General features: G+C 39.5%; 1 protein-coding gene across 1 annotated transcript in view; it reads right to left on the bottom strand.

Moving 5' to 3' along the window:
* LOC126174948 (UDP-glucosyltransferase 2-like) overlaps window positions 1–25,155 on the bottom strand; it is a 190,255-nt gene that overhangs the window by 22,509 nt on the left and 142,591 nt on the right. The window contains exons 3-6 of the mRNA XM_049921406.1: window positions 19,938–20,113; window positions 17,596–18,052; window positions 17,290–17,512; window positions 8,139–8,358 (exon numbers count right to left, since the gene is read on the bottom strand). Of these exons, the coding sequence (XP_049777363.1) occupies window positions 8,139–8,358; window positions 17,290–17,512; window positions 17,596–18,052; window positions 19,938–20,113 (1,076 nt within the window). The remainder of the gene's footprint in view (window positions 1–8,138; window positions 8,359–17,289; window positions 17,513–17,595; window positions 18,053–19,937; window positions 20,114–25,155) is intronic.

Raw genomic sequence — 25,155 nt, 5'->3', positions numbered from 1 at the left:
GAGCCGTTTGACCTACAGTGCCATATCCGCCTGAAGGACCGCTTTCTTACGTGTAACTTGTTAAAACTAAGAACCGTTCATTCCTTGGTGATAAAAATTTGGCCAATTCTTTGAGGTTAACAGTCTCAAGGAATATTGTACCAAGCCTAGACAAAATTGTTTCCGCGAAAAAGAAAAACGTGTAAAATGTTAAATGTCTTCTTTAACAACGTTGACTGTAAGACCTTAATTCGATTTTAATAAGTTTCAAACTTTGTCAGTTAAAATTATTACGTACAAAACAGCAAACTAAGGATCCGTTTTCTAAACTCTGAAAAGGGATACAAAAAATTGTAGCACGAAGTATAACAAAAAATACTTACTTGTAACTACTAACGGTAAGAATGAGACTCTATATCCCTTACATAAAATTAATTCCAAAATAGAATATTTTGTTTACGTTAGATCTGTCCGCGGGACAAAAAATGGTTCAAATGGCTCTGAGCACTATGGGACTCAACATCTTAGGTCATAAGTCCTCTAGAACATAGAACTACTTAAACCTAACTAACCTAAGGACACCACACACACCCATGCCCGAGGCAGGATTCGAACCTGCGACCGTAGCAGTCCCGCGGTTCCTATGTCGACACTAGTGACAGACGGTCGCGGATGGGGCGCTGAACTACACTGTCTTGCGCCCGCGGGGCGAGGGCGCGCCCTCCGGGCGCAGTTCTTGGATGAGCCTGGTCTAGCTCGTGGTAGCTACATCAGGGAGCAGATACAACATGTTGGCACATCTCCTCTTTGCATTCTGTGCAGAAATACTGTGCCTCGAAGAATTCATCTTTTACTCCTAGCCACCAACTTCGATATCGTTATACTGTTCTTTGATGTTTTCTGTCGTTGTTCGGTCATCAGTGCTTACTCTTCTCCGTACTGCTGACGTAGCAGAATCATTTTCTGGATACGAGCAAGGATTTTCATGGTCGTGTTTGTTGACACTGTTAGCGTTGGAGACAAACGATCCATCGTAATTTTTGTATTTAGGATTGAAAGATTTATGTACCTTTTTCAGTTTTATGAACTTTCTTTTCCTCGATTGGCTATGGAAGATATAACAGATATAACGTTATTTTGCCTACACGTTCTGTATGGATGCTGCCATTAAAAAAAATTAACGTTTTGAGTCTTTATGCCTATTCTTATGCTACGTATCCTTCAACTAATTCTTCTTATATACTTTTCAACTATGTTATAATTTCATGTGTAGTTTGCATTTAGGATCTGTAATTTTGATTCCTATAAGCTGCTGTACATTGCTGTATTCTAATGTGCAATTTTATGACTTAGGTCTCAATGTGGGTCGTGTGTAGCTGAAACCATGAACCAAATTTTTTTCGGTCTTCTATGATTTTCAATCCTACACGTATAAATTTTCATGGTGATTATACAAACTCCTATCGCCCCTTCAGAAATTTCAACAAGTTCGCAACTGGCAGCATAATCTAACACACTGTGTTCAATACCACACGTTTTGTGTTTTCATTACCCACCTCATTACAAACGTCAGTTTCTGGCATATCTAAGGCAAAGGTCACCTCAGCTCATATCAAGTTCATGTTGTAAGTTTTGAAAAGTGTTCTGCTGATAAGTTCTTCAGCGAAGTCATTATAAGCAAATCGTATGCTTCTCTATAGAAAGAACTGAGTGATGTTATCAAAGCAACATAGCTGCTAAATGGTTTTGGTCGTGGACAAACAGCATGAATGAGGTTTCAGATTCTTTCCCACACCCTGAATTGGCTCTCTCATATTTATCTCTAATCCCTAACATTAACAACTGTTGGCGTCATTGGAGCGGCAAAGGTGTATATGCAGATGCATGAAAAAAAACTATACGACTACGTGTTGGCCCATCTGCATCGACATCAAAATGAGGTGAATCAAAAGTAACCCATTGCTATCGTCTCTTCTCTTTCATAATAAGGCAGCTATTTTTGCACCCAAACACTAAAAATTAAGTTTAACATACTTGTTAATTCCCTAGGTTACCGATAAGAAAATGCAACATGCATCCCAATGTGATCATTGACAATTCACTCTACACTATTCCTATAGTTACATATTTCAAGAACTGTGTGAAGAAATGGTGAAGCCAGCCGTCTTGCATTCAGAAACCTCGCGGTTCAGGTCCCTGTTCAGCCTCTAGATTTTTGGTTTTGTGTGGTTTCTGTGAATCAGCTGAGATGACCACCACGGTGGTTCCTGAGGTAGACTGCCGGCTCTTCCCCACTTCATCTGGTCGTCTGTCTCTATTGACTTCGACATAGACCAGACGGTGAAGTGAAAGGTGCCGCAGTATATCGTTTTCCCAACGTCTTTGAGTTACGAAGCGTTTTCAGAGCTCACACCTCGATTTCTGCTGCTTTATCCCGTAGAATCAACAGCAGCCATATTCCTTTCCTGTGACTTGGAACGTACCAGGCTGGAACCAGCAGGGTTGTAGCATTGTCGAACTGCGTACACGTCAGAGCTTCTGAATGTGGCTGAGTGTGCATCCCACACCAGGGCGGCTCGTTGAGAGGTCGGCAGCCGCTTGGCTGCACCTTTTACAGGGCTTCGCTAAGTAATATGCTCGATATCGAAACTTTTGCGAACAATACAGTTTATTAACGAATTTGGTAAAGTGCTCCTTGATAATGTTTTGTGATAATCTGTAATACAGTAATGATAATCTTCAAATTTCATAAATCAATGAAACCTATCATGTGGGATGTGCCTGTTGTGTACAAGTATGAAGAGTAAGTGCAGCAGTTTATACAAAAAACGTTAACACAAGTAATCTCAGGATGGCAAGCAAGCAACGGACAGTCGAAATCAATGTACAGTTGACTGACTCAAAATAAGTTTACCTATCAGCAAAAAACGCCAAGTAAAGTGAAACGAGCACGGGCTTGTAGGTCCTATAGATGAGCTACGAGTGCGCCAGAGATTTTGCTGTCCCGGCACTGGGTGACAGATTTTGCGCGTCCCGATAGGCACCACGTGAAGAGGCGGAGAGGTGAACGTAACGCTGAGCGCGATTGCGTGAGTCTGCCTTGGTCCTTACGCTCGGTAGTGTTTTCTGGCTCTCGGTTCTGAGGCAGTACGTTTAGCTCGGCGGGAATGCAACAGTACTCTACCCAAATGACGGTTCGGCAATTTTTGTACACTACATAACTGGCGTAGTACATGACAAGATTACAGTAGTATTGGTATCACTGGTAGGTAAAGAAACGTAATGGAATATGTAAAAGAGAAACTGGGAAGCGACGACTTCTCTGTGCTTTTCTGTTTGTTTGGTTCTTTGTTTTGCACATACTTAGAACCGCAAGTCATTCAGCGTTATTCCATTGCGTATTTCACACTAAGGTGATGAAAGTCATGGCGTAGACATATGCACATATCCAGATGGCGAAAGTATCGCGTACACAAGGTATAAAAGGGCAGTGTATTGGCCAAGCTGTCATTTGTACTCAGTGATCCACTTGAAAAGGTTTCCGACGTGATCATTGGTTGTTTTGGGGAAGACCAGACAGCGAGGTCATCGGTCTCATCTGATTAGGGAAGGACAGGGAAGGAAGTCGGCCGTACCCTTTGAAAGGAACCATCCCGGCATTTGCCTGGAGCGATTTAGGGAAATCACGGAAAACCTAAATCAGGATGGCCGGACGCGGGATTGAACCGTCGTCCTCCCTAATGCGAGTCCAGTGTCGAACCACTGCGCCACCTCGCTCGGTCCGACGTGATCATGGCCGTATGACGGGACAGGTACTTTATTTGAGTTTCAATAGTAATGTGTCACATCACCGACAACTTTAATCTTGGCACTATTCAGTGCACTTTTAACCCACACGGACACAGACTCTGATTCATTTACTTTACGACGATTCCTTGTCCTAAGAACCAATGGCACTGTAGACATATAGTAAGATGAACCACGATCTCTGTTATACACTTCACATATCTGAAATGTACTATAAGCAATAACTTCTCGGTTGTTAAAAGTCTCCAGCCCTCATACTGTCTCCACCTTTCCACCACGAACTAGAGCCACTGTAACCCAACCATTAACATGTGCACTAGCATCAGCATTAGTAAATGTAAAATTCAGTACGCATCCACAAAACACTGAAGGACCATGCGAATAACTTGCGCACCTACTCCGCCCTTCGTAGTAATAGATATATTATCAACAGCTGTGTACACTGTAAAGCGCGAACGCCTTCTCCTCCTCAGGTGCACTGAATTGTGCCAACATTAAAGTTGTTTGCGATGTGCCATTGCCTCAAGCTGTCAACAACGCACTCTGCAAGCTCAATAATGGTGAGGGCATCGTTTACATGGAATAGACTGGGTCCTTTGGTCCAATAGAACCGACCATTGACTGGAAACGGTTATGTTCGACTACTTGGAGTCAATTTGCAGCCATCCATTACCATAGAAACTGAAATAAACTACTTGTCCTCTCCTTGTGAAAATAAAAAAAATAATAATAGATATTACACGACAGCAAAAAAGAAACCTATTGGGTCATGGTAAATGACCCATCCCAAGTCATCCAGATACTGGTTCACCAATAGACACTTACATCTCAGAGGGGGAACCATGGCAATGGGGGGAGCTGTGCTCCCATCTTTGATTATATTTATATAAACATTCATTTGCTGCTAGTTGCTACGATATATATCTTCGATATGCTGATGTACTATGTGCGGTGTTCAAGGTAATTTGCACTGCCCACTGGGCGTTCTAGCACGACGCTACCAGTTTTACTTGGCTTCGCGCGCTCTTTTGATGCCGGAGCGGAAGTAGATAAGGTACACGGCTCGTTACTGGCCGCCGGAAGTTGCGGTATGATAACTGGCAGCTAAATAAGTGACGTATCTAGTAAGACGGCATCAGTTGTCGAGCAACCGCATGTGCAGCAGCATCGACACAGACTACTTCTGCCGCGTTATTTTAGCAGTGATAGTTATAGCTAGATGCATGAGACATTCCATTTCGGAAATCGTTGGGGAATTCAATATTCCGAGATCCACAGTGTCAAGAGTGTGACGAAAATACCAAATTTCAGGCAGAACCTGTCATTGCTAGCAACGCAGAGGCCAACAGCCTTCACTTGACGACCGACGTCAGAGGCGTTTGGGTAGAGTTGTTAGTGCTAACAGACATCCACCATAGACGGCTCAAGAACAGTGGTCTGGTCAGATGAATCACGATTTCAGTTGGTAAAGGCTGATGGTAGGGTTCGATGTGGCGTAGACCCCACCAAGCCATTGACTCAAGCTGTCAACAACGCACTGTGCAAGCTCAATAATGGTGAGGGCATCGTTTACATGGAATAGACTGGGTCCTTTGGTCCAATAGAACCAACCATTGACAGGAAACGGCTATGTTCGACTACTTGGAGTCAATTTGCAGCCATCCATTAACTTCATATTCCCAAATAACAATGCATTTTTTATGGATGACAGTGCACCATGACGCCGGTCACAAATGTTCGCGATTGGTTTGAAGAACATTCTCGACAATACGAGCGAATGATTTGTCCACCCAGATCGTCAGAAATGAATACCATCGAACATTAACGGGACATGATGGAGAGGTCCGTTCGACCACAAAATTCTGCACTGGTAACATTTACGCAATTATGGATGGCTAACATAGCTCAATATTTCTGCATGGGACTTCCAACGACTTGTTGAGTCCATCTCAAGTCGAGCTGCTACACTATGCCGGAAATATGGACGCCCGACACAATATTAGAAGGATCCCATGACTTTTGTTAGCTCAGTGTATATCCTTATAGTATATAATTGCATTTTATAAGTGACAAAAGTTTTTTGATCGCGTTACTTTAATAAAACTAAAGCAATTACTTTTTATGCTAATACAGTTTACATGCAAAAACATAAAAAATATTTGTCATTATTATTGTTATTTTGCACTCAACAGAACGTTCTTCATCATGATCAAAGGCAAGAGATTCCTGTTGTTACTGATGTATTCGAAGTTGTTGATGAATAAAAGAAACATGTTTTATACACGTTTGAAGAACTACTGCAGCGATGTTTGATAAATATTGTTTTGCGTTTTTTTAATTTTATTTTACCTTTTTGCTGCGGAAATTGCGTTTCCTAGTGCTACATGATAAATCTTATTATTTTCTTTATTTCTTTCTACAACATCCCTCTGTTTCACATTACAGATCAGCAATTTTTTAATAAAATCTGAATTAAAAACGGACAATTCCAATTTTGCTACAAATGCTGTTTACTTTTAATTAACAGACAGGGGAATATCTGTATAGAACAAAAATGTTCCTTAGGTTAACCGGCCTTTTTAAATATCCTCAGTTTCTCGACAGTTCACTGCTTCCGGTTTTTAGGGGAATGTAGTAAGACACTGATCGCCTAGGTAAAGAAAGCAATAGTTATGAGGTAGCAACCAACAAGTATGCAACACACCTAAGATACAATTGAAGAGGGTACGACCTTAACTGACAAAAACTACTGGAGAAACTATCAAAGCCCAAGCTTGCTTATGATAGTCTACGGTAGTTTTACAGCTCTAATATGCACCACGTGAGATGTGGTGATTGCTACGTTGACGTAGAATGGCATTTAGTTGTAATTGTTCCCCGTGTGTTATGTACGGATGTCTATAGCCGAGCTGGCATCAAACCCCTGCCACGAGTTTTGGAGGCGTACATGTCAAAATCGACATGCTGCGTGGTAATGGTAAAGGAAATTTATTTTCATCGAAGAAATTGTATGAATTTCACCAACATACCTCGATTTTATGGCATCTGGTGAACTTGACCTTCGTTAAGCTTTAACCAGTTTTGAGTGATTCGCTACAGACCCATTGTCCTGCAATGCTCATGGCTGGGCTTTGGGCAAGTAAAATAAAACTAACGGCTCTAGACACCTCCAACACATTTTTACACTGGTATTTTTATGTAGTGAGGACAGTCTTGTTATTTTAGTTAACCTGCCTGAAGATATACTTCTGCAGAGGCTTATAGGTCTTTTTCTAATGTTTATGTGGAAAATCTTACTTTGATATCACGTGAATCTTTGAGAACACTTACCCTTTATTTATTATTAATAAAAGTTTACTTTTCCAATTGCGCGTCGAGCCCTGTTTAGGCTGTAATCATTTTTGACACGAATTTTCATTTTCATTGCTAATCAGTTCCGTATATCCTCTTTTGTGTGATCGTTTGTATTGCTTGTTGTAATTCTGCTGTCTTATGTAGTTGTGAATTGGGTTGCTAGTTAGAAAGTCGTTCTATCAGGTTTGACAAACCGGCTCCGAATGATGTATCAACTTAATGGATTGGCGCACTTGTCACGAAAAAGGTCAGTCATTGTTAATAATTGAAATTTTCCTAATATTCGTTAATTTAAAAAAAACTGTAAATGTGTAATTGGAAAATAATGATCTTTTTGTTCCTTTCAGCCCACACTGAAGATTGTCTTTCAAACTGTGCCGTATTTCCTTTCTTTATGCGTTGGAGAATCAAATAAAAGTTGTGTACCCTAGCACCTTACCGTTCCCTATTCCTTGTATTGCTAACGTTTCAAAAGAAAAGCATTACAGGCATCTTGGTAGTGGTGAGAGGCTTGGCTTCGTACGTCATAAGCTTTTAATTCTTATACATAGGAACTGATGAGAACATTTTGCTTTTCTAATTTCTTACTTGGTTCCATCAGTTTACTAGGCCTTCTGATTTCATAACAGAGCTAAATAGAAGAACAGATTATTCTTACTTATATCATGTATGTCATACTGCCACAGATCGCAAATCTTGCAAGAAACGTAAATGAAATGAATATAGTTATATATGAAGAGGTTGAAAATATCAGCCAACCAGTTACAAAACAAAGGTTTATTAGCCCTTGACCTAGATTTCGATATTTCTAAAAAATACCTTCTTCAGAAAGAGTGGGCCTTAGATATATCGAAACCTAGGTCAAAGGCTAATAAATCTTAGTTTTTTTAACTGGTTGGCTGATATTTTCAGCCTCTTCAGATTTACACAGTTCCTGATTCGCAGCATTTTATAATTATGTATCCTGCTACGGTTATTTCGAAATCAATATACTCTACCTGGGATCCTCCAGAACGGTCCGCACGGCTTGGAGGACAGACTGTTTGGTGATGGTTCGAAAGTCCAGCTTGACTCCAATTCCAGCGCTGACCATTTTTGCCACATTGTATGCTTGATCACCAAAGAAAGGTATTCCGACTAGTGGCACACCGTAATAGGATGCCTCGTTGAAACTCTGAAGACCACCCTGAGTGATGAACAGTCGAATATTTGGGTGAGCTAGAAAAGAAAATGCAATCAGTGGATTACATGACGTTCGATAAACTACACATCGTAGAAATTCAAAAAGAAGGAAAGAAAGCAAGAGACAAAATTGAGCACATGTAGGAATGAGGCACACTCGAAATACAAGCGTAGCATAAAGATCATAATAGGTGTATAATGGTTGTGTACAGTTAGCTTATCTAAAAGCAAAGAGTGTGAAGCAAAGACAGACATTTCATTTCTTTTAAGAGAGTATTTTGCAGTGTAGCAAGACAAAGGCAATAGAACATAATGATTACACTACCTTTATTGGCCACAGAAACACTTCAAAATATTCATGATAAAATTTCTAATTATGAGAGTAGCTAATCTTAATTTCGAGGTTATATCTCAAGTGAGAATAGCATTTAGACTATCATTCGAGAAACGTTGGCTATACTAAGTAACAGAATACCAGAAGAGTTTTTAATAATTCTATGTGTCTGAGAATGCATGGGAGTGTTGCCATTTTTCAACATAGCCAAGATTTTTCTAAATGACAACATGGTTTCACAACTGGAAAAAATAATCATATCGAAGTTTTCTGTCAGAATGGGTGAAGAGGGAGAAATAAATGAATCAGAACGATTTATAATTCTAAGAGCTCAAAAGCTAGAATATTCTGTCAGAGAATTTGCAGGTTTCGAGGTCCACTGCTACTGATTGTACTGTGAAAGGGATAGGTCAGAGGAGCTTCAAAGCCAGTAAGCCCTCTGATAGATCTAAGAAATTAGCTGGTGAGCACCCATAACTCCAAAGATTGCTACACAATTCAATTACTGAAAACCCTATTCATGTGCTGCAGGTGGCATCCGTTACGTTTAGAGTACTGATACTAATCCACAAAGGTAGTGTCTTGGTTGTACTCCTAGTCAGAAGCAACTGACTACATAAAAAAAGGCGTAATATGTGCACAGAGAGGCTGTGGCACGATATTTAGCGTTCCCTGCGGTGCCACGTTGTTCTACAAGGTGCTTTCAATAAGTAATTCAATATTTTTTTCTGAAAACAGATTCGTTTTATCAGGATTATAATACACTATACTATTCGCCATTCGTCTGGCTGCGAAATTCTGTTTTTCAGCATAATCTCTGTTCAATAGTGGGAGGGTCTGTATTCCTGTATGCCCGCATGGTACCACTCTGCTGGTCGACGTCGGGGCCACCGTCTTACTGCATCAATAGCCTCCCCATCACCTACTTACTGTTTCCCGCAAAGTTCATTCTCCATTGTGCCAAAAAGATGGGAATAGAAAATGCGAGTTTCGGGCTGTAGGATCGATGAGGAAGAACAGTGCAATTAAGTTCTGTGACCTCCTCTCGGTTGCGGAGACTTCTGTGGCGACGAACATGTTGAAGTCGTTTCTTCAGTTTCCAGAGGGTAGCACAATACACCTCAAATTTGAATGTTGCATCATGAGGGAGGACATAAACCACAATAACCTCTGGTACAGAGCGCCGCGAGTCTCGACTCTGCGCCAGACGGCATGAACCTTGATTACCACTAGAGGTTTCTGAAGCCGGCGCGCCGAAATCCGTGACTGCGCGCATATAACGTGACGGCGCCACGGTGGAACACGTGATCCCAGCGGCCAATAGCGACATACCCTAGGCGCCATGGTGGAACACGTGGTCTCAGCGGCCAATAGCGAAGTACCCTATCATGTATTTAAGCGCCTGCCTCTCGCTCAGCGAGGCAGTCTGAGATTCGCGTGAGTCTATCGATATCTCGACTACAGACAGTGTGTTTACCTTTCTTTGTTTTCATGTACGAGTCAACATTGTGGAGTCGTGAAGTTCTCGCTCGTGACCCCATTGCTTCTTGCATGTTGTTCTTCGTAAGGTCTTGCTCGGTCGTCCGTCATTGTTCTTGTCCCCATCCTTTCCCATTCGTTTTGTTTGTTCGCAGGCAGCTCCCGTTTGGTCCCACTGCGCTTTCATTCTCGGAAACCCCACGACCGTTACGGTCGCGGTTACAGCATGACGCCTTCAGACTTCCAGAAGACGGTCGCCATGATTTTACCTGCTAATGATGCGGCTTTGAACTTTTCTTTCAGAGGAGAGGCGGTGTGGCACCACTCTAAGGATTGCCACTTTGATACCGATTCGAAGTGATGAACCCATGTATCATCACCTGTGACAAAGATTTTTCACAATTAGCTTTTAAACCTGCAACCAATTCGGCACACATGGTCCTCCATTGCTCTTTATGGTTTTCGTTAGGCAGCGAGGGCAGTAGTGGGCACACACCTTTGAGTACGGTACTCCAACTGGTGAACTAGTGCGTCAGCACTACCAACAGAAATGTCCAGTTGAGCAGCGAGGTGTTTGATTTTGACCCATCGATCACATCGAATGAAAGTATCTGCACGCTCCAACATTACAGGATTCACAGCCATGTGTGGAGGCCTGCACATGGGAGACCGAACAGGTTTGCACAACCTTGTTGCGGTTGTATATTTATTTTCTGACATGTCTCCATAGATACTTCGCAACTACCTATAAAAATCTCCGGTGCTCTGATTTTCCGCCAAAAGAAACTTAATGACAGCTCTATGCTTGGAACGCACCTCCTTTACAGACGTCATTCTGAAGGCGACGTACAGCGCCGCCACCTATTGGAACTTCATAAAACTATGGGGACTGAATCGGAAATGTTCCACTATGTCCCACAACTAATTCCGAATATGTTGCATTACTTACCGAACGCCCCACGTATTAATCGCAATGTCTCGTGCAGGCATTCTGCAGCGTAGAGACGATGTATATAAAGAGTTAGTGCGCTATATTCCGGTGTAATATTGTTTCTGGCTATAACTGCTAAACGCTACTAGCGGAAGTTACTTCGTAATTTCCTTACGTACTATCATGTACTACAAACCCTCTCTTTTGTCTGCACAAAAGATGACGGAGGGTTGTTAATTTTGCTTCGCTATGGTTGCCATGTTGCCTCTCCATGGGCTCTACGACATGAACGTGTTGCTTTGACTGATGCAAGTTTTACAATCTGAGACTCTGGGAGCAATTGATGGAGATGTTATAGAATGATGTGTGACGGTTAGCATGTGTGTATAACTGACGAATAGCTAGCAAAGCATTCCTACCCTGACGGTCTCTGGCTTTTTTTTCCACTTTTGGACTTTGGGGTGTTGCTTGTGGCCGTTGATGTAAAGAAATCAGATGTTAATGAAACCATTTTAGCCAGTAGTGTATTCCTTAGATTTTATGTAAAGTTTTTAATCAGTCCTTTTCTGGTATTAGTCTAATAATACTCATATTCGCATAGTGGTGACCATTTACTAATAGCGCACAGAATTTCTGGTGTATTCTGCTGGACACATTTCTCGGAAACCTCGATGTGAGCCACATCGAACTTCTATGAGATATACTAGCGTATCGACTGAGTCGGAAAATGAAGAACTTTGGTTCTGATGAAATGGAAAAATCATTTTTTTATCATCACATAGTGAAAAGCATTCCTTGAAGATTAAACTATGTAAACACTTTAAAATGATTTTTACAGGGTCTTCCGTATTTAGAACGAACTGCAATGAGTATCCAAAGACCTTTGGCAATCACAGCACAATATGTAAACGACGTTCCGTTTAGGTAAATCGGTGATTGGCTTATTATGAAGTTTTGTTTATTTTTGAAACAAGCACATATAGGACACAATCGTAACCATTTTCGACCCACAATGTCGATCTTCAGACGCTACAGTAGTACAGAGTAAAAAGTTTGTATTACAACCATCAAATAAGTAAAAATACTTTTGCTAGTTCTACTTCTGAATTAAGTGAAGATGTTATCGAAACCATTTTAGTCAGTAGTGTTCCCCTTAAACTTTGTCTAAAGTTTATTAAAAAAATGGCTCTGAGCACTATGGGACTTAACTTCTGGGATCATCAGTCCCCTAGAACTTAGAACTACTTAAACCTAGCAAACCTAAGGACATCACACACATCCACGCCCGAGGCTGGATTCGAAACCTGTGACCGTACTGCTCGCGCGGTTCCAGACTGTAGCGCCTAGAGTCGCTCGGCCACCCCGGCCGGCTACAGTTTATTAAATTGAAGGTATAGTTAACCAGTGGAAAATGCAGAAAGTTCTACTTAGTCACTCGACCACTACAGTCCAGGGACATAATTCTGACTGGGAAGAAATCACATACGGGATTCCCCAAGACTCAATCTTAGGTCCACTATTGTTCCCCATATATGTAAGTGGTCTCCTGTCCAATCTACAACAAGAAGAATTAGTTCGTTTTGCAGATGAGACTAGTATTGTAATCAATCCAAGCATACATACATAAAGAAAAGAAATTGTAATCAAATTTCTTAAAAGTATCGTTGACTGGTTTTCTGCGAATGGACTCACTCTCAGTTTTAAAAAGACACAACATATTCAGTTCTGCGCTTCCAGCGGTACTACACCTATGATAAGTGTAACACATGGTGAAGAAACAGAAAATAGGGTGGAAACTTCAAATTTAGGTGTCCATATTGATGAGATTTAAATGGGAAAAATCACGTTTTGGAACACAATTAACTTTAGAATCATTGCAATTCTTGGGGAGAGGTAAATCAGTAAGTTGACATAATTTGCATACTTTTATTCAGTAATGTCATATTAAATAATGTTCTGGGGTAACTTCAAAAAATGTGGTGCTATGTGGTGCTCACCTCCGATTACCTTGCAGACGTCTGTTTAAAGAGTTGGGCATTCTGATTACTGTTTCACAGTGAATCGTTTACTGGAAAAACCCCTTGGGCCGAAACGAGTGATTTGTTATGGGGAAAGAAAAAAAACTAGATCATTCTCACAATGTGAGCTAGTTTTAATCTATGTTAACTACATAGGATGTAGATAGTTTCCAAAAGTTTTGAATCTTCATTTAATGTTCACTACGGAGACATACATTGTTAAATTTGTCGGACCCAAAGGGTTTCTGAAACAAATGTAAATAAATTTAATTGAATTAAATAATTTCATGTAAAAACCATTACTCACAATACATATTTCGCCACAGGATTACATTAGTCTATTTTCTTTATCCATATTGGCGGTTTGGGAGTATAAATTATTGTAGAATCGCTGGATCTCTTCGGAATGAGGTAGGTAAGTTTTGATGTTTATTAATCTGTCATTTTGTGTTACTAATCATTGGCACTTCAGATGGGAAAGCTGGTTGTGATGGAAAATCTGGAATTTGCTCTCCATCTGCAAGTCACTTTTCTTTATCCATATAGGCGGTTTGGGAGTATAAATTATTGTAGAATCGCTGGATTTCTTCGGAATGAGGTAGGTAAGGTTTGATTTTTATTAATCTGTCATTTTGTGTTACTAATCATTGGCACTTCAGATGGGAAAGCTGGTTGTGATGGAAAATCTGGAATTTGCTCTCCATCTGCAAGTCTGAAGGTATGTTCCTGCAATCCACCAATGAACGTTCGGGTCTTCATCATTCCAGGAGTAAGTTTGCTGTAGCACAACGCCATAAAGTCTGAATCTGAAATACGTTGCTTTCTTTCTCAAGGAAATTTTTCTTCCTTGTGATTCCACAGACAACACATTCTTCTTGTAATGTGCTGGCCACCATGAAAGCTCTCTTAGAGCTAGAAGAGGTGATTAATTCTGCATACTCCAACTGCCAGGTACACTCTATCAAACTTTTCTACGTTTCTCTTCGCAACACTGGAGTCCCTGTCACAACGCAGGCAGCTGTGCCTTCTGAGCGGGAAATATTAATGGAATGAATCAAATCTTCCTTTGGCTATCAGTGTCAACATGCGTCGGATTACACAATGATTTTTACAATGAAGTGAATACCCCTTGCTGCATACAGGCGTTGATATAAGTCAACGGGGACATTTGAAAATGTGTGCCCCGAGATCTCCTGCTAACATGGCAGACGCTCTATCCATCTGAGCCACCGAGGACACAGAGGATGGTGCTACTGCAGGGACTTATCTCTGGCGCCGCTCCCGTGAGACCCACATTCCCAACTTTCTTTCGTACATGTCCGAAAGAACAGATACCATCTTCATATACAATGATTTTTATTTTGGGCAACGCAGCCTTCAGAGGAAATATGGGAATGTCGGACATTTTTGGCAGACATATTCATTTATACGACATAAGATAAAGAGCACTGAGGCTCTTTCTAGTTGTTGTTTCATATTATGTGTAGAATACGACCTTCCCAAATTTTAATTCATGTATGTTGAAGACAGTGTAAGTAAAGTGATGCAAATAGACGGTATCTTCAATGAGGATAACTGGAAGCATCAGATTTTGCATGTAATAAACGCAAATTCTTGCGAAATCCTGAGAATCTCTGCACGTGTTCTTCATACGATCATCTGTCTTGTGGAACTTTTCAGCTCTCCTTTTATGAATTAATAGTTCGGCTGCGGCCACACGCTTTGCATTATTAATTACGGTACGACTTCTTATTTTCACACATAATTCTTCGCAGACACAACATGTATCAACCTGTGGTTGACCAAATTTCAAATTGAAATTTTCATTAAAGATGTTCCAGTAATGCCGATAAGTTACTTTCACTTCAGGGTATTGTGACTGATAACAGTCCACATTTCTTTCACATTAAGCTTTAAAGCCAAGTATTTTTAGTCTCTATTTGTGTCGTGTGATTCATGAACTGGAAAACTGTTTATGTGGTTCTCAACCAACAATGTTACGCCAGTTGGATATACATTTGCATACCGCTGTTGTCCCCATGTATCTTGGGGAACTTGCCAGAGATTGGTAGATCCCGTCTTCTCCGCAATTTGTTATCAGAAACACTGTACACGGATAAAAATGCACGCTTACAGACTTGAACACACCAGTCAGTATTTGTACGTACGACCTTTGGGTTTGTTTTTGACAGGTAAGCTGTTGTCACCTGCCAATTTTGGACGTTTCCTTGCAACGACACATACCATTATTAGGCTCTGTAAGAAACCACCTTTCTCATTTTTAGTGTCGAATCTTAAGAACTTGGAATATAATTCCATCTTGACGTCTGAGCTAATTGTAGTAGTCATGAATTTCCACTTGCATCTGCAATAACAGACAGTGCATTCGTAAGAGGAATAATAGGAACAGATTAACCAAACAATAATAGTAGTTTCACTGGCGAACGACTTAATTGCAATCACAACCTTGTTCTTTAGGCTTAACTGTTTCACCTGTATAGTTCACGTATTCAATGTTTTAACTCTACTTTCTTCTATTCGTTCTCGTTACTATATAACGCTTTTCACTACTTTCTTCCTTTTATTCAGATTGATTTCATCTCTACCAGACACCATTTCACTTGCAACTGATGTACAAAGCCTGAAATTTACATCGAGTAAAAATGCGGGAAGAAACCAGAAACAATAGAATAACGAGTGATATTGCCAACTTTACGTTTTGAATAAAAATCCCTCCTCTCCTGGACATGATGTATTCCTACATCACATGAAAACTTCCGCCAGCTACTGGAGCCACTGTTTAACGCTGACATGAGGGGTTTCCACATAAATCTATGCGTCTATACACAAACTATCATATGATCACATAATCTCAATTAGCTTAAAAAGGGTACATGGGGTGGTTTCTGTAAGTGTATTCCCTCACGAAGTTTGTTTTAAATAATCCTCTACGATTCACAAGGAAAAATGATGTACATAATTACAATACTAAAAGGAAAAATGACATTCATTGCTCCACACTATGGTTGTCTTTAGTACAAAATGGGGGTGCACAATGCTGCAACAAAATTGTTTGATCACTTACCCAGTAATATGAAATATCTGACAGACAACAAAGTAAAATTTGAAAACAAACTAAGAAAGTTTCTTCTGGACAACTCGTTCCGTTCCGTAGCAGCATTTCTGTTACCGTACAGTGTAAAATGTAGTGAGTAGGAGTTACTCATACCTGTATATCTTTCTTCTTTTTCTAACATAATTGCGATTTATCGCGCAAAATGATCCGTGCACTGTGTAACTAAGTAACTAAGGTGCTAATCAAATGAATGTGGATCATACCTGGGGCTACATTTGGTGAACAAATTTCATGCGCTGTCAAATAAAACGTAATACAAAATTTCAGGGTAATATAAGATATAACTAAGTGCACTTTTCTTGGCCCAATCTTTGTACCAGCGAGTTGCAGCAGATTGTCGCCCTTGCCGTCTGGTCCGTGTCGTCTCATCTGAACAGATAGGCAATGGCGCAAACATCTAGCTGTCCAAAGTGCAGAAGCACCGGCCTTCGGATATATTTAGCGTAATAATTGCTCCTTTCTTCTATTTATCGTAAAAATCTTTCTCTGCTTCAAAACTCACTTCATTGCTTTAAGGACCTGTATTCTGTTTTTATATTTTATGAGTAAATGATTGAACCATTATTGTAAATGTGATACATTTTATGACTTTCACAAGTAACGACTGTCTCGGGGGACACGCGCATCTAGCGCAAAGAGTAATGCAAGAGAAGTATCCTTAGTTGTTTCTATGTAAGTCCCTGATTTTTGGTATTATATTTGGTTTGAAACACATGAACGTAGGTTCACCAAAATCCGCCCCTAGGTGTGACCCCACATGTACTTTAATAGCACATTACTTAGTTCACAAGTACACCTAGTAGAAATAGTTTTACTTGTTTTGAGTGCTTAATGTAAGCTTATTATGTTTTCCTACTAATGCATCTGAAGATGGCCGTTGGTGGTGGTGGGGTGGGGGGAGGGGGCGAAATCGGTTACGACTGTGTCATAAAAGTGATTGTATCAAAAACAAACAAACATTTATAAAAATAGTACATGTGTTGGCACTTCTGGTATTCTTATGCCAGTTACTCTCAACGTGTTGCCTTTTTTGATCGTACATAAATAATTAAATAAATGGATTGATTACACAAAACATCCTCTTGTGGCAACCACTTGGCGATCATGACGTTGCTTGGCTTCCCTGGTAGAGAGTCATCCTCAAACTTCCAAAGGACCTTCTGCGGAAGTTCGGAAAAGGCGTCCATCAGTGCTTGTCGTATAGACTCTGGCAGATTTCTGCTCTTAACATTCGAGCCAAGGCTGAAGTATATGGCTCCATATTTCGCACCATTCAGGAAGGACTGTATCTCCTACAACGGCAGTCAGTTTATTGTATCACAATGTATCGTAAAGAATGTTTCGCCAAACTAACATTTGCTAGAAAGAGACTTACCTGCGGTAGCGGCTTAGGCTTTCCTTTAATGTGGAGTCCAGTCATTTGCACCACAGTGGGTTGCATCGGCTTTGGATAAGAGGAGGAGAAGTGAGTTGTTGCGAGCAAGAGACTAATATTGTACTGCGATTCAAAGATGCTGGGAACATCGTTTCCGAAATGTTCCCACATTACTTCATTTTGAGCCGCTGTATATCTTCTAGCAAGCCAAAACGCGTCTAGTATTTGATAAGTATTGTCAAGTCTTTCCCAGAATGTCATGTGGTCCGTGTAGGTTGTCTCAAGCTCTGGCATATACGCAGGATGAACTAGATTGCCCATCATACGATGTAGCTGTGGGTATATTTCTGCTGACCAAATACCAACAACCGGTGGAGACCCCAGTTTATGCACAAGGCCATAGTAACAAAACTGTAGGTACATTTCCATTACCACCAAGTCAAATTTCTTCTCAAATCTGTGACAGATTAAAGTAAAGCAATAAATACACTTGTCCAAAGCGTAAATAATTCGACTTACTGAGAGAAAAGTTACCATAAAAGGATTTTAAAATAAATTACAATTTAACGTAATTAGTCCAGTAATTAAAATAGAAAAAAGGAAATGGGTTTTTGTATGTATATCATAGGAAAATATTGTATCTCCTGGCTTACAACTGCTCGAGAAATAAGGTGTGATAGCAAATAATCACAATGTACGAGAGTCTTCAGCTGAAACTACCGTCGTTATCATCACAAAGCTATGGTTAGCTTTCAGTTTGACGTGTGACACATTTTTGTTGAATAGATCTCTCCAACCTAGTAACTTAGCGCAGAGTTCGATACAGCGTTAATAAAAAAGGTTTGAAGTGGTTATCTGTGCCAGTAATTTTCACAGCGACAAGATAAACGTAAATTGGCGAACCTATGGATGAATAATCATTCTGTTGTTTAGGTATCGGTACGAAACAGAAAGTCAAAGAAAAATGAGACATTGTGGTTGGCGGAGCTGAAAAGGATCTTCGAACATCTACGAGGGCTATTCGGAAAGTAATGTCCGGTGGAGCGCTAAATGGAAACCACAGTGAAAATCCGAAGAAGTTTCCACAGTTTGTTTTGGGCAGTGTTTGGGAAGTGTCTCTAGTGTGCCCAGAGATTTCGTCTAGTGTCTTCATGACAATTCTAGGCCACCCTCTGCAGGAGCAATGAAAATGCTCCTGCAGCATTTTCAACGGGAAGTATTTCATCACCCACAATATAGCCCGTAATTGGCTCCCCCTGAGGTTCATCTCTGCTCACATGAACCGCCGGGTTTGAAGAAAACACCCTGGCACGGGCAACGAACTGTAGACCAGCGCAGAGAACTGTCGGAAAGCACACGCGGCTGCCTTCTATGGCGACGGTATTGGAAAGTTGGTGAGGCAAATGTCTAAAACGAATTGGCAAATATAAAGAATGGTATCTGGAAGATGGAGCTAACTGTTGTAAATAAAAGATTTTTGATTTTTGTTGTGATTTCCATTTCTCGAACTATCGGTCCTTACTTTCCGAATAGCCCTCGTACGTTTGGGGGACAACTTTGGAAAGACCTTACACATCGACAGCGGGAAGAACTGCAAGGCATCGGAAATGCGGAGTTCCAAAAGGAAATTTAAAATTATCGAAACAAAACGATGAGGAAAAGTAATATGAAATGAGGCAATATGAGATATAACAGATGAAAAAAGCTGAAAAGAAGCCACATGCAAACAGAGATAATATTTTCGAACATATGTTAAGTCATCTCTAGGTAACCTACCTCGAGTTAAAATGGAGGACAAGAAATTCGAAGCTATACAAGACTGAAATTTGAAAAACGGATTACTGTGGGCGTTGTTTGTCATGGGTACGGGAAGATGACAATAATCCAGAACATGTCAATGCTCAGCGCGGCAGCAAATCAACAGCAGGGATGTGAACAGCCGAGGTATTTAAAAAAAGTAAGGCACTGTGGAGGTGAAATGAAAAAAGGGCGCGAATCCTGCATTCTTACTGTCTGAAGAAACATATTTAAGTAGCAAGTCTCTTTCATTTAATAACTCAATTCACGCATTCACAATGGGAAAGTATTGTGAATACTAAACCGCCACTCTCTTCGTAAAATTACAGACTTTTTCTGTTGAACATGTCACCATCTCATCATCATGAGGGCCAGTTACACTTACTAAATTACATTATAATATAGTTTACTAATATCATTTAACGCTGATAAATCGTTAATCACACTAAATGATTCACTAATAAGTCATGTGCCTTAAGAAATATATTAACATGATAATTTTGTGAGACCTACGACCTGTTCAGTATTTAAGAAAATGTACTTACTGAAGTTCCTTTATACCGGGAGTTTTAAACTGAAGGTCACAACTATTTTTAGCAGCTTGTATCATCTTCTCAGTGAATTCCTCTTTTGAAAGTAGAGACATTTTGTAGAAGTCGTGTTGTTTCTTCACATCATACATGAATGATAAATCTACCTGAGTTGTGTTTGGAGGTGGATCCTGTGACAGACAGAGGAGAGTTAATATTTTTTGTGCAATAATGTATGTATATATAAATTTAAATAATAGTTATACAACGCGATATTTGAACTTAAAATTTAGATACTTTTCTTTTGTGTGACAGTAGCTTACACAGGTAACTGACAAATTCAGCGGTTTAGACATGGGAGTCTGCAGAAATACAGCCAAGAGGGAACAAGAGTCTAAAATTACCATTTTGAAACAACTGATTCCATTAATCTGAAAATGAATCGTACCACAAGAAGTAAATTTGACAAGATTTACGCAGAACGAACTATATCCTGAACGATTGATAGTTACCCATTCTATAAATTTTTGAAGATAGACTACATCGATACGTAAAAAATAAACATATTTCATTAGCTTATACATACCAAAGTACATTATGTTATACGGGATGAACCACGTAAGACGTACCATCCCTTTTGTTTCGTGAACGGTTCCAGATATTGAAACAAGGTCTGGAACAAATGATATTACTCTAAGGGGCATGAGCTTGGATACATGATGAGGTCTCTTAATTGTATCGATAGAGGTATTGAAGCAAGTACGATTTTACAAACAGAATGATGTACTTTTTTTTAACAGCAGCCGAAAGCGCTTGAAGAGACTGGTGCAGTGATACTTGGTAACGTTAAGTTTGAAAATCTTCTCACAAGAACCCGAGACATATTCTAAAACTGAAAGGCAAGTCGGCCGGAATCTGCTGCTGCGTTGTAAGCAGGAACGTGCCAGGCTAAGTCGTTGCACCAAAGCGTTCGACTGTTTTCTTGTCTGCACTGCAGAACTAGCAGAAACTGAGTAGCCTAAACGCAGATCATTTCTGCTTCAACGTTGTTTGCATGCAGACATTGAAAGACGTATACATTGCTGGCGATGGGCGAGGCATGACAGAATCTCTGACCAGAGAGTAGTTTATCGTTAGCTGTTGCTAGTCTGCGCTTGACCACGCGGGTCTCTAGTAGCAGTAGTAGTCAGTCGGTGGTAGTTGTCAGTCGACAGTAGTCGTCAGTCCGTGCTAGTCCGTGCTAGTCGGCGGGAGTCGGCATGTGTCGTCTGTGCCGCGTACACGTATAGTCTCAGCTCCAACAAATAGTAACGCACAGCAACAAGGGAATCAGTACGTACAGAAAACACACCATTTCAATTCCTATCGCGATGCACCATATAGAAATGACTATCATGACAGACGTAAAAGTAATGCACACAATTTTCAGCATACATTTAATAACAGTCGGTCTTACCAGCAGCAAGAACATCAGCAACAACATATTATCATGAATGAACCAGACAGTAGGTATCATCCAGAACGTAATAGTCAGGAAGAAATAACAGAACAGTTCATATAATCGAAATGCCACAGCATCATCCTGAAAATAATGACACGTCAGATAGAATTTGACTAGATACAGTTCAGGTTGCATTTTCCAGTAACGCAAGCAATACTTTTGACACACAGAATCTTGTTCACGAAAATGTTATTTGAAAGAAGCCTTGTTGAATGCACCACTTTTATCACACCCAGATCTTACCAGAAATTTTTCCATTGTCACCAACAGTTCTAACACTGCTTTAGGCGCACATATTTTTCAGGAAATTGAAGAAGATGGTTGTACACTAATTAAAAACATCGCTTTTGCAAGTCGCATTCTGTCACCTGTTGAACGAAATTATTCTGTTACAGAACTTGAAACATTATGTGTTGTTTGGGCATTTACGAGATTTCGGCATTTTCTTTATGGAAGACATACCACCGTTTACACAGACCACAGAGCGATACAGTTTTTACTCTCGGCTAAATTTACACACGACAGATTAAGTAGATGGAAACTTTATTTGCAGGAAATTAATTTCACAATTGTTCACATTCCCGGCACACAAAATATTGTAGCAGACGCACTATCCCGTTCTCTCAGCAACAATCAGCAAGACATCGCCACCAAATTCTGCAAAGCAAATTTCAGCGTCATGAACATTCAACAAGTTGCATTTGAAAATTTCATTTCGTCGTCATTACAAGACATAGCACAAGAGCAGAGTAAAGACAGCGTGTGGAAAGGAATTAAACACCTTTGGCAAGATAAGAATAATGTTACCATTAGAAACCATTACACTGTACGCAATGACATTCTGTTTCGCCGTTCTCATCCTGACAGCAACAATTGGTTATTATGCATTCCTGACGAGCTTGTTAACAAATTAATCTGGTATACTCATTTAAGTTACACACATTATGGAACCAGAAAATGTTTTCTTATTCTGACACAGAACTGTTATTTTAGCAACATGGAGAAACGTATACGACGAATTTTAGCGTCATGCAAAATCTGCCAGAAAGCTAAATCAGATACGACTTCACATATTCCTCCATTACATCCCATTGTACCTGTTAAATTGAGACATATGGCCGCTGTAGACATTTTTGGTCCGATTCCCAGAACTAATAGAGGTTTTTGCTACATCTTTGTCGCTGTTGAACTCACTTCAAAATTTGTTACCTTCACTCCGTTACGCAAAGCTACTGCTAAAACTGTTTCGAAAGCATTTGTAAAACATTTTCTATTTCATGTAGGGCATGTGTTGAAAGTAATTTCCGACAATGGATCACAGTTTCGATCTGCTATATGGACACGTATGTTACGAGCTAGAAACATTTCTCCGATCTATATATCCAGGTACCATGCTTCTTCGAACCCTTGTGAACGATTAATGAAAGAAATTGGTAAACTGTGTAGAATATACTGCCATAAAAAACATATTGATTGGGACACACACATACTCTCATTCCATGATGTAATTAATTCCATACCAAATGAGTCTACTATGCTATCTCCGTCTGTTATATTGAAAAATGTTGAACCACCTAACAAAATTAAAGAATTAGTAACCTTTCCTACATCGCGTCGACTACGACACCATGAAATAATTGACATTGCGCTGAACAACATCAAACGTGCCGCAGAACGCCGGAGAAGACAGCAAAAACAGGTTTGTACATGCCGTGACTTTCACATTGGACAGAAGATATTAGTACGTACACACTATTTATCCAACAGAGGAAAGAGTAGATGCAGTAAATTTGAGCTTCTATACGCAGGTCCATATCGGATTCGAAGCATTCCTCACCCCAATGTTGTACACGTCGAAACTTTGTGAACGAGAAAAAGTAAAGGCAATCACCATGTCTCAAACATTAAACCTTTTATTGAGTGAACATACTTTATGATTTATCACACTGTAATGCCATTTCCTAATTTTTTTATTTATGACCACTTATGCAATTATATTCACATGAACACTTACTGATGGTTATCGTATTTTTTCTTGGCAAGTGCCCGGCAAGGTAAGGTTAGCAGATCGCTCTTCTTGTCGTTACACATCAGACCGTGCATATTTTTCCAGATGAACTTACACATTTTATGACCAATTATGAAATTATATTTATGTGACTACTTACTGATGATTATCGAATTTTTTCTTGGCAAGTGCCCGGCAAGGTAAGGTTAGCAGGTCGCTTTTCTTGTCGTTACACATCAGACTGTGCACATTTTTCATGTATGTATGATTGTTTTCCTGTTTTGTTTGTATGCACTATGAAATATTTAAGATATAACAAACACCAGTTGACTTTAACATTTTTGCTCTATGATATCTCAACATCGTGACTACTTTACTTTTTTGCTGTTACATTGTGATACACTGTGTACATTTTTGCCTCTGAACACTGTCTATGTTTTTTGACATATTACGTTTTCTGTCATGCTATGCTGTATGCTCAATTATGTTACTATAAACCAGTTTTTATTTAGTGGGAATATGATTTAAATGCAAGACATTAATCTTTGTTCATCATTTTCAGAAAGCAATAACGTGTAAAAAAAAAATTAAACAGACATGGGAATTTCACCTTCGGAATGAACGAAAGAAGATGCAATACCTCGTGAGGAAGAGTAAATGGATCAAAATTAACAAGCATTAACAAGAATATACTATACACATCGTAGAATAGCAGTCTTAACTAATTTTTTCTTTCAGAATACGAGGCGATTGATGCAGGCTGTCAGACAGAACTACACATCTTAGTTTTAGTGATGAAATATGCTAGAAATAAGGAATAGTTGTATAATGAATAATGAAGTGACTTTTTTGCAGATGATAATGAATGGTGATGAATAATGATGAAGAATATGCTACTATGGATAATGAAGTTTCTCTTTACAGGTGATGATAATAATGGAGTTATGATAATATGGATAATGAAGTTTTTCTTTACAGATGAGGATAATGATGAAGTTTATATATTTACTGTTAGTTAAGAGATGCTATATAGTTATTTAAGTATTTGTTGCAGTTCGTTTTGACAGTATGTCTTATATCACATAGTATGATGACTGAAGGTTTTGGAAAGGACAGCTAGAGAACATATATATTTTTTATACACATTTCATTACCTGTTAATTCGTAGTTCACTACTTTTCAGCATGATATGCTTTTCGTCTTTCAGTTTAATAATCCATTCTTGTATATTTTGCAGGAGAAATTATTCATGAAATTAATGTGCTATAAGCAGTTGTTCATTAAACCTATGTCATTTATGAATATGATCACATATACTCTACTTGTTTCATAACCTTGCTACAGCTGACTCATGACGAATGACGTTACACATCTTCATTTGCAGCAATAACTCAAAAGCAAATATTGTTATTAATTATCGATCCCAACCCAATGCATTGCTAGCACAAAAAAATGCTTTGTAGCTGGCCAATGAATGCCACTGATTACTGTAATAAGATGACCTATGATGCCAATGATTACTATAATTATATTAATTATGTACAAATGCTAGGCCAATAATTAACTCATTTTGAATGATGACCACTGAATAATGCAAAAAAAAGATTAATTATGTATAAACCCTATGCCAATAATTAATTCATTTTGAATGATGACCTCTGAATAATGCAAAAAAAATGCTTTGTAACTGGCCAATGAATGCCACTTATTATTGTAATAAGATG

The sequence above is a fragment of the Schistocerca cancellata genome, chromosome 3 (genome assembly GCF_023864275.1).
Source record: "Schistocerca cancellata isolate TAMUIC-IGC-003103 chromosome 3, iqSchCanc2.1, whole genome shotgun sequence".
Taxonomy (NCBI): Eukaryota; Metazoa; Arthropoda; class Insecta; order Orthoptera; family Acrididae; genus Schistocerca; species Schistocerca cancellata.
This window is presented reverse-complemented; position numbering and strand designations above follow the sequence as displayed.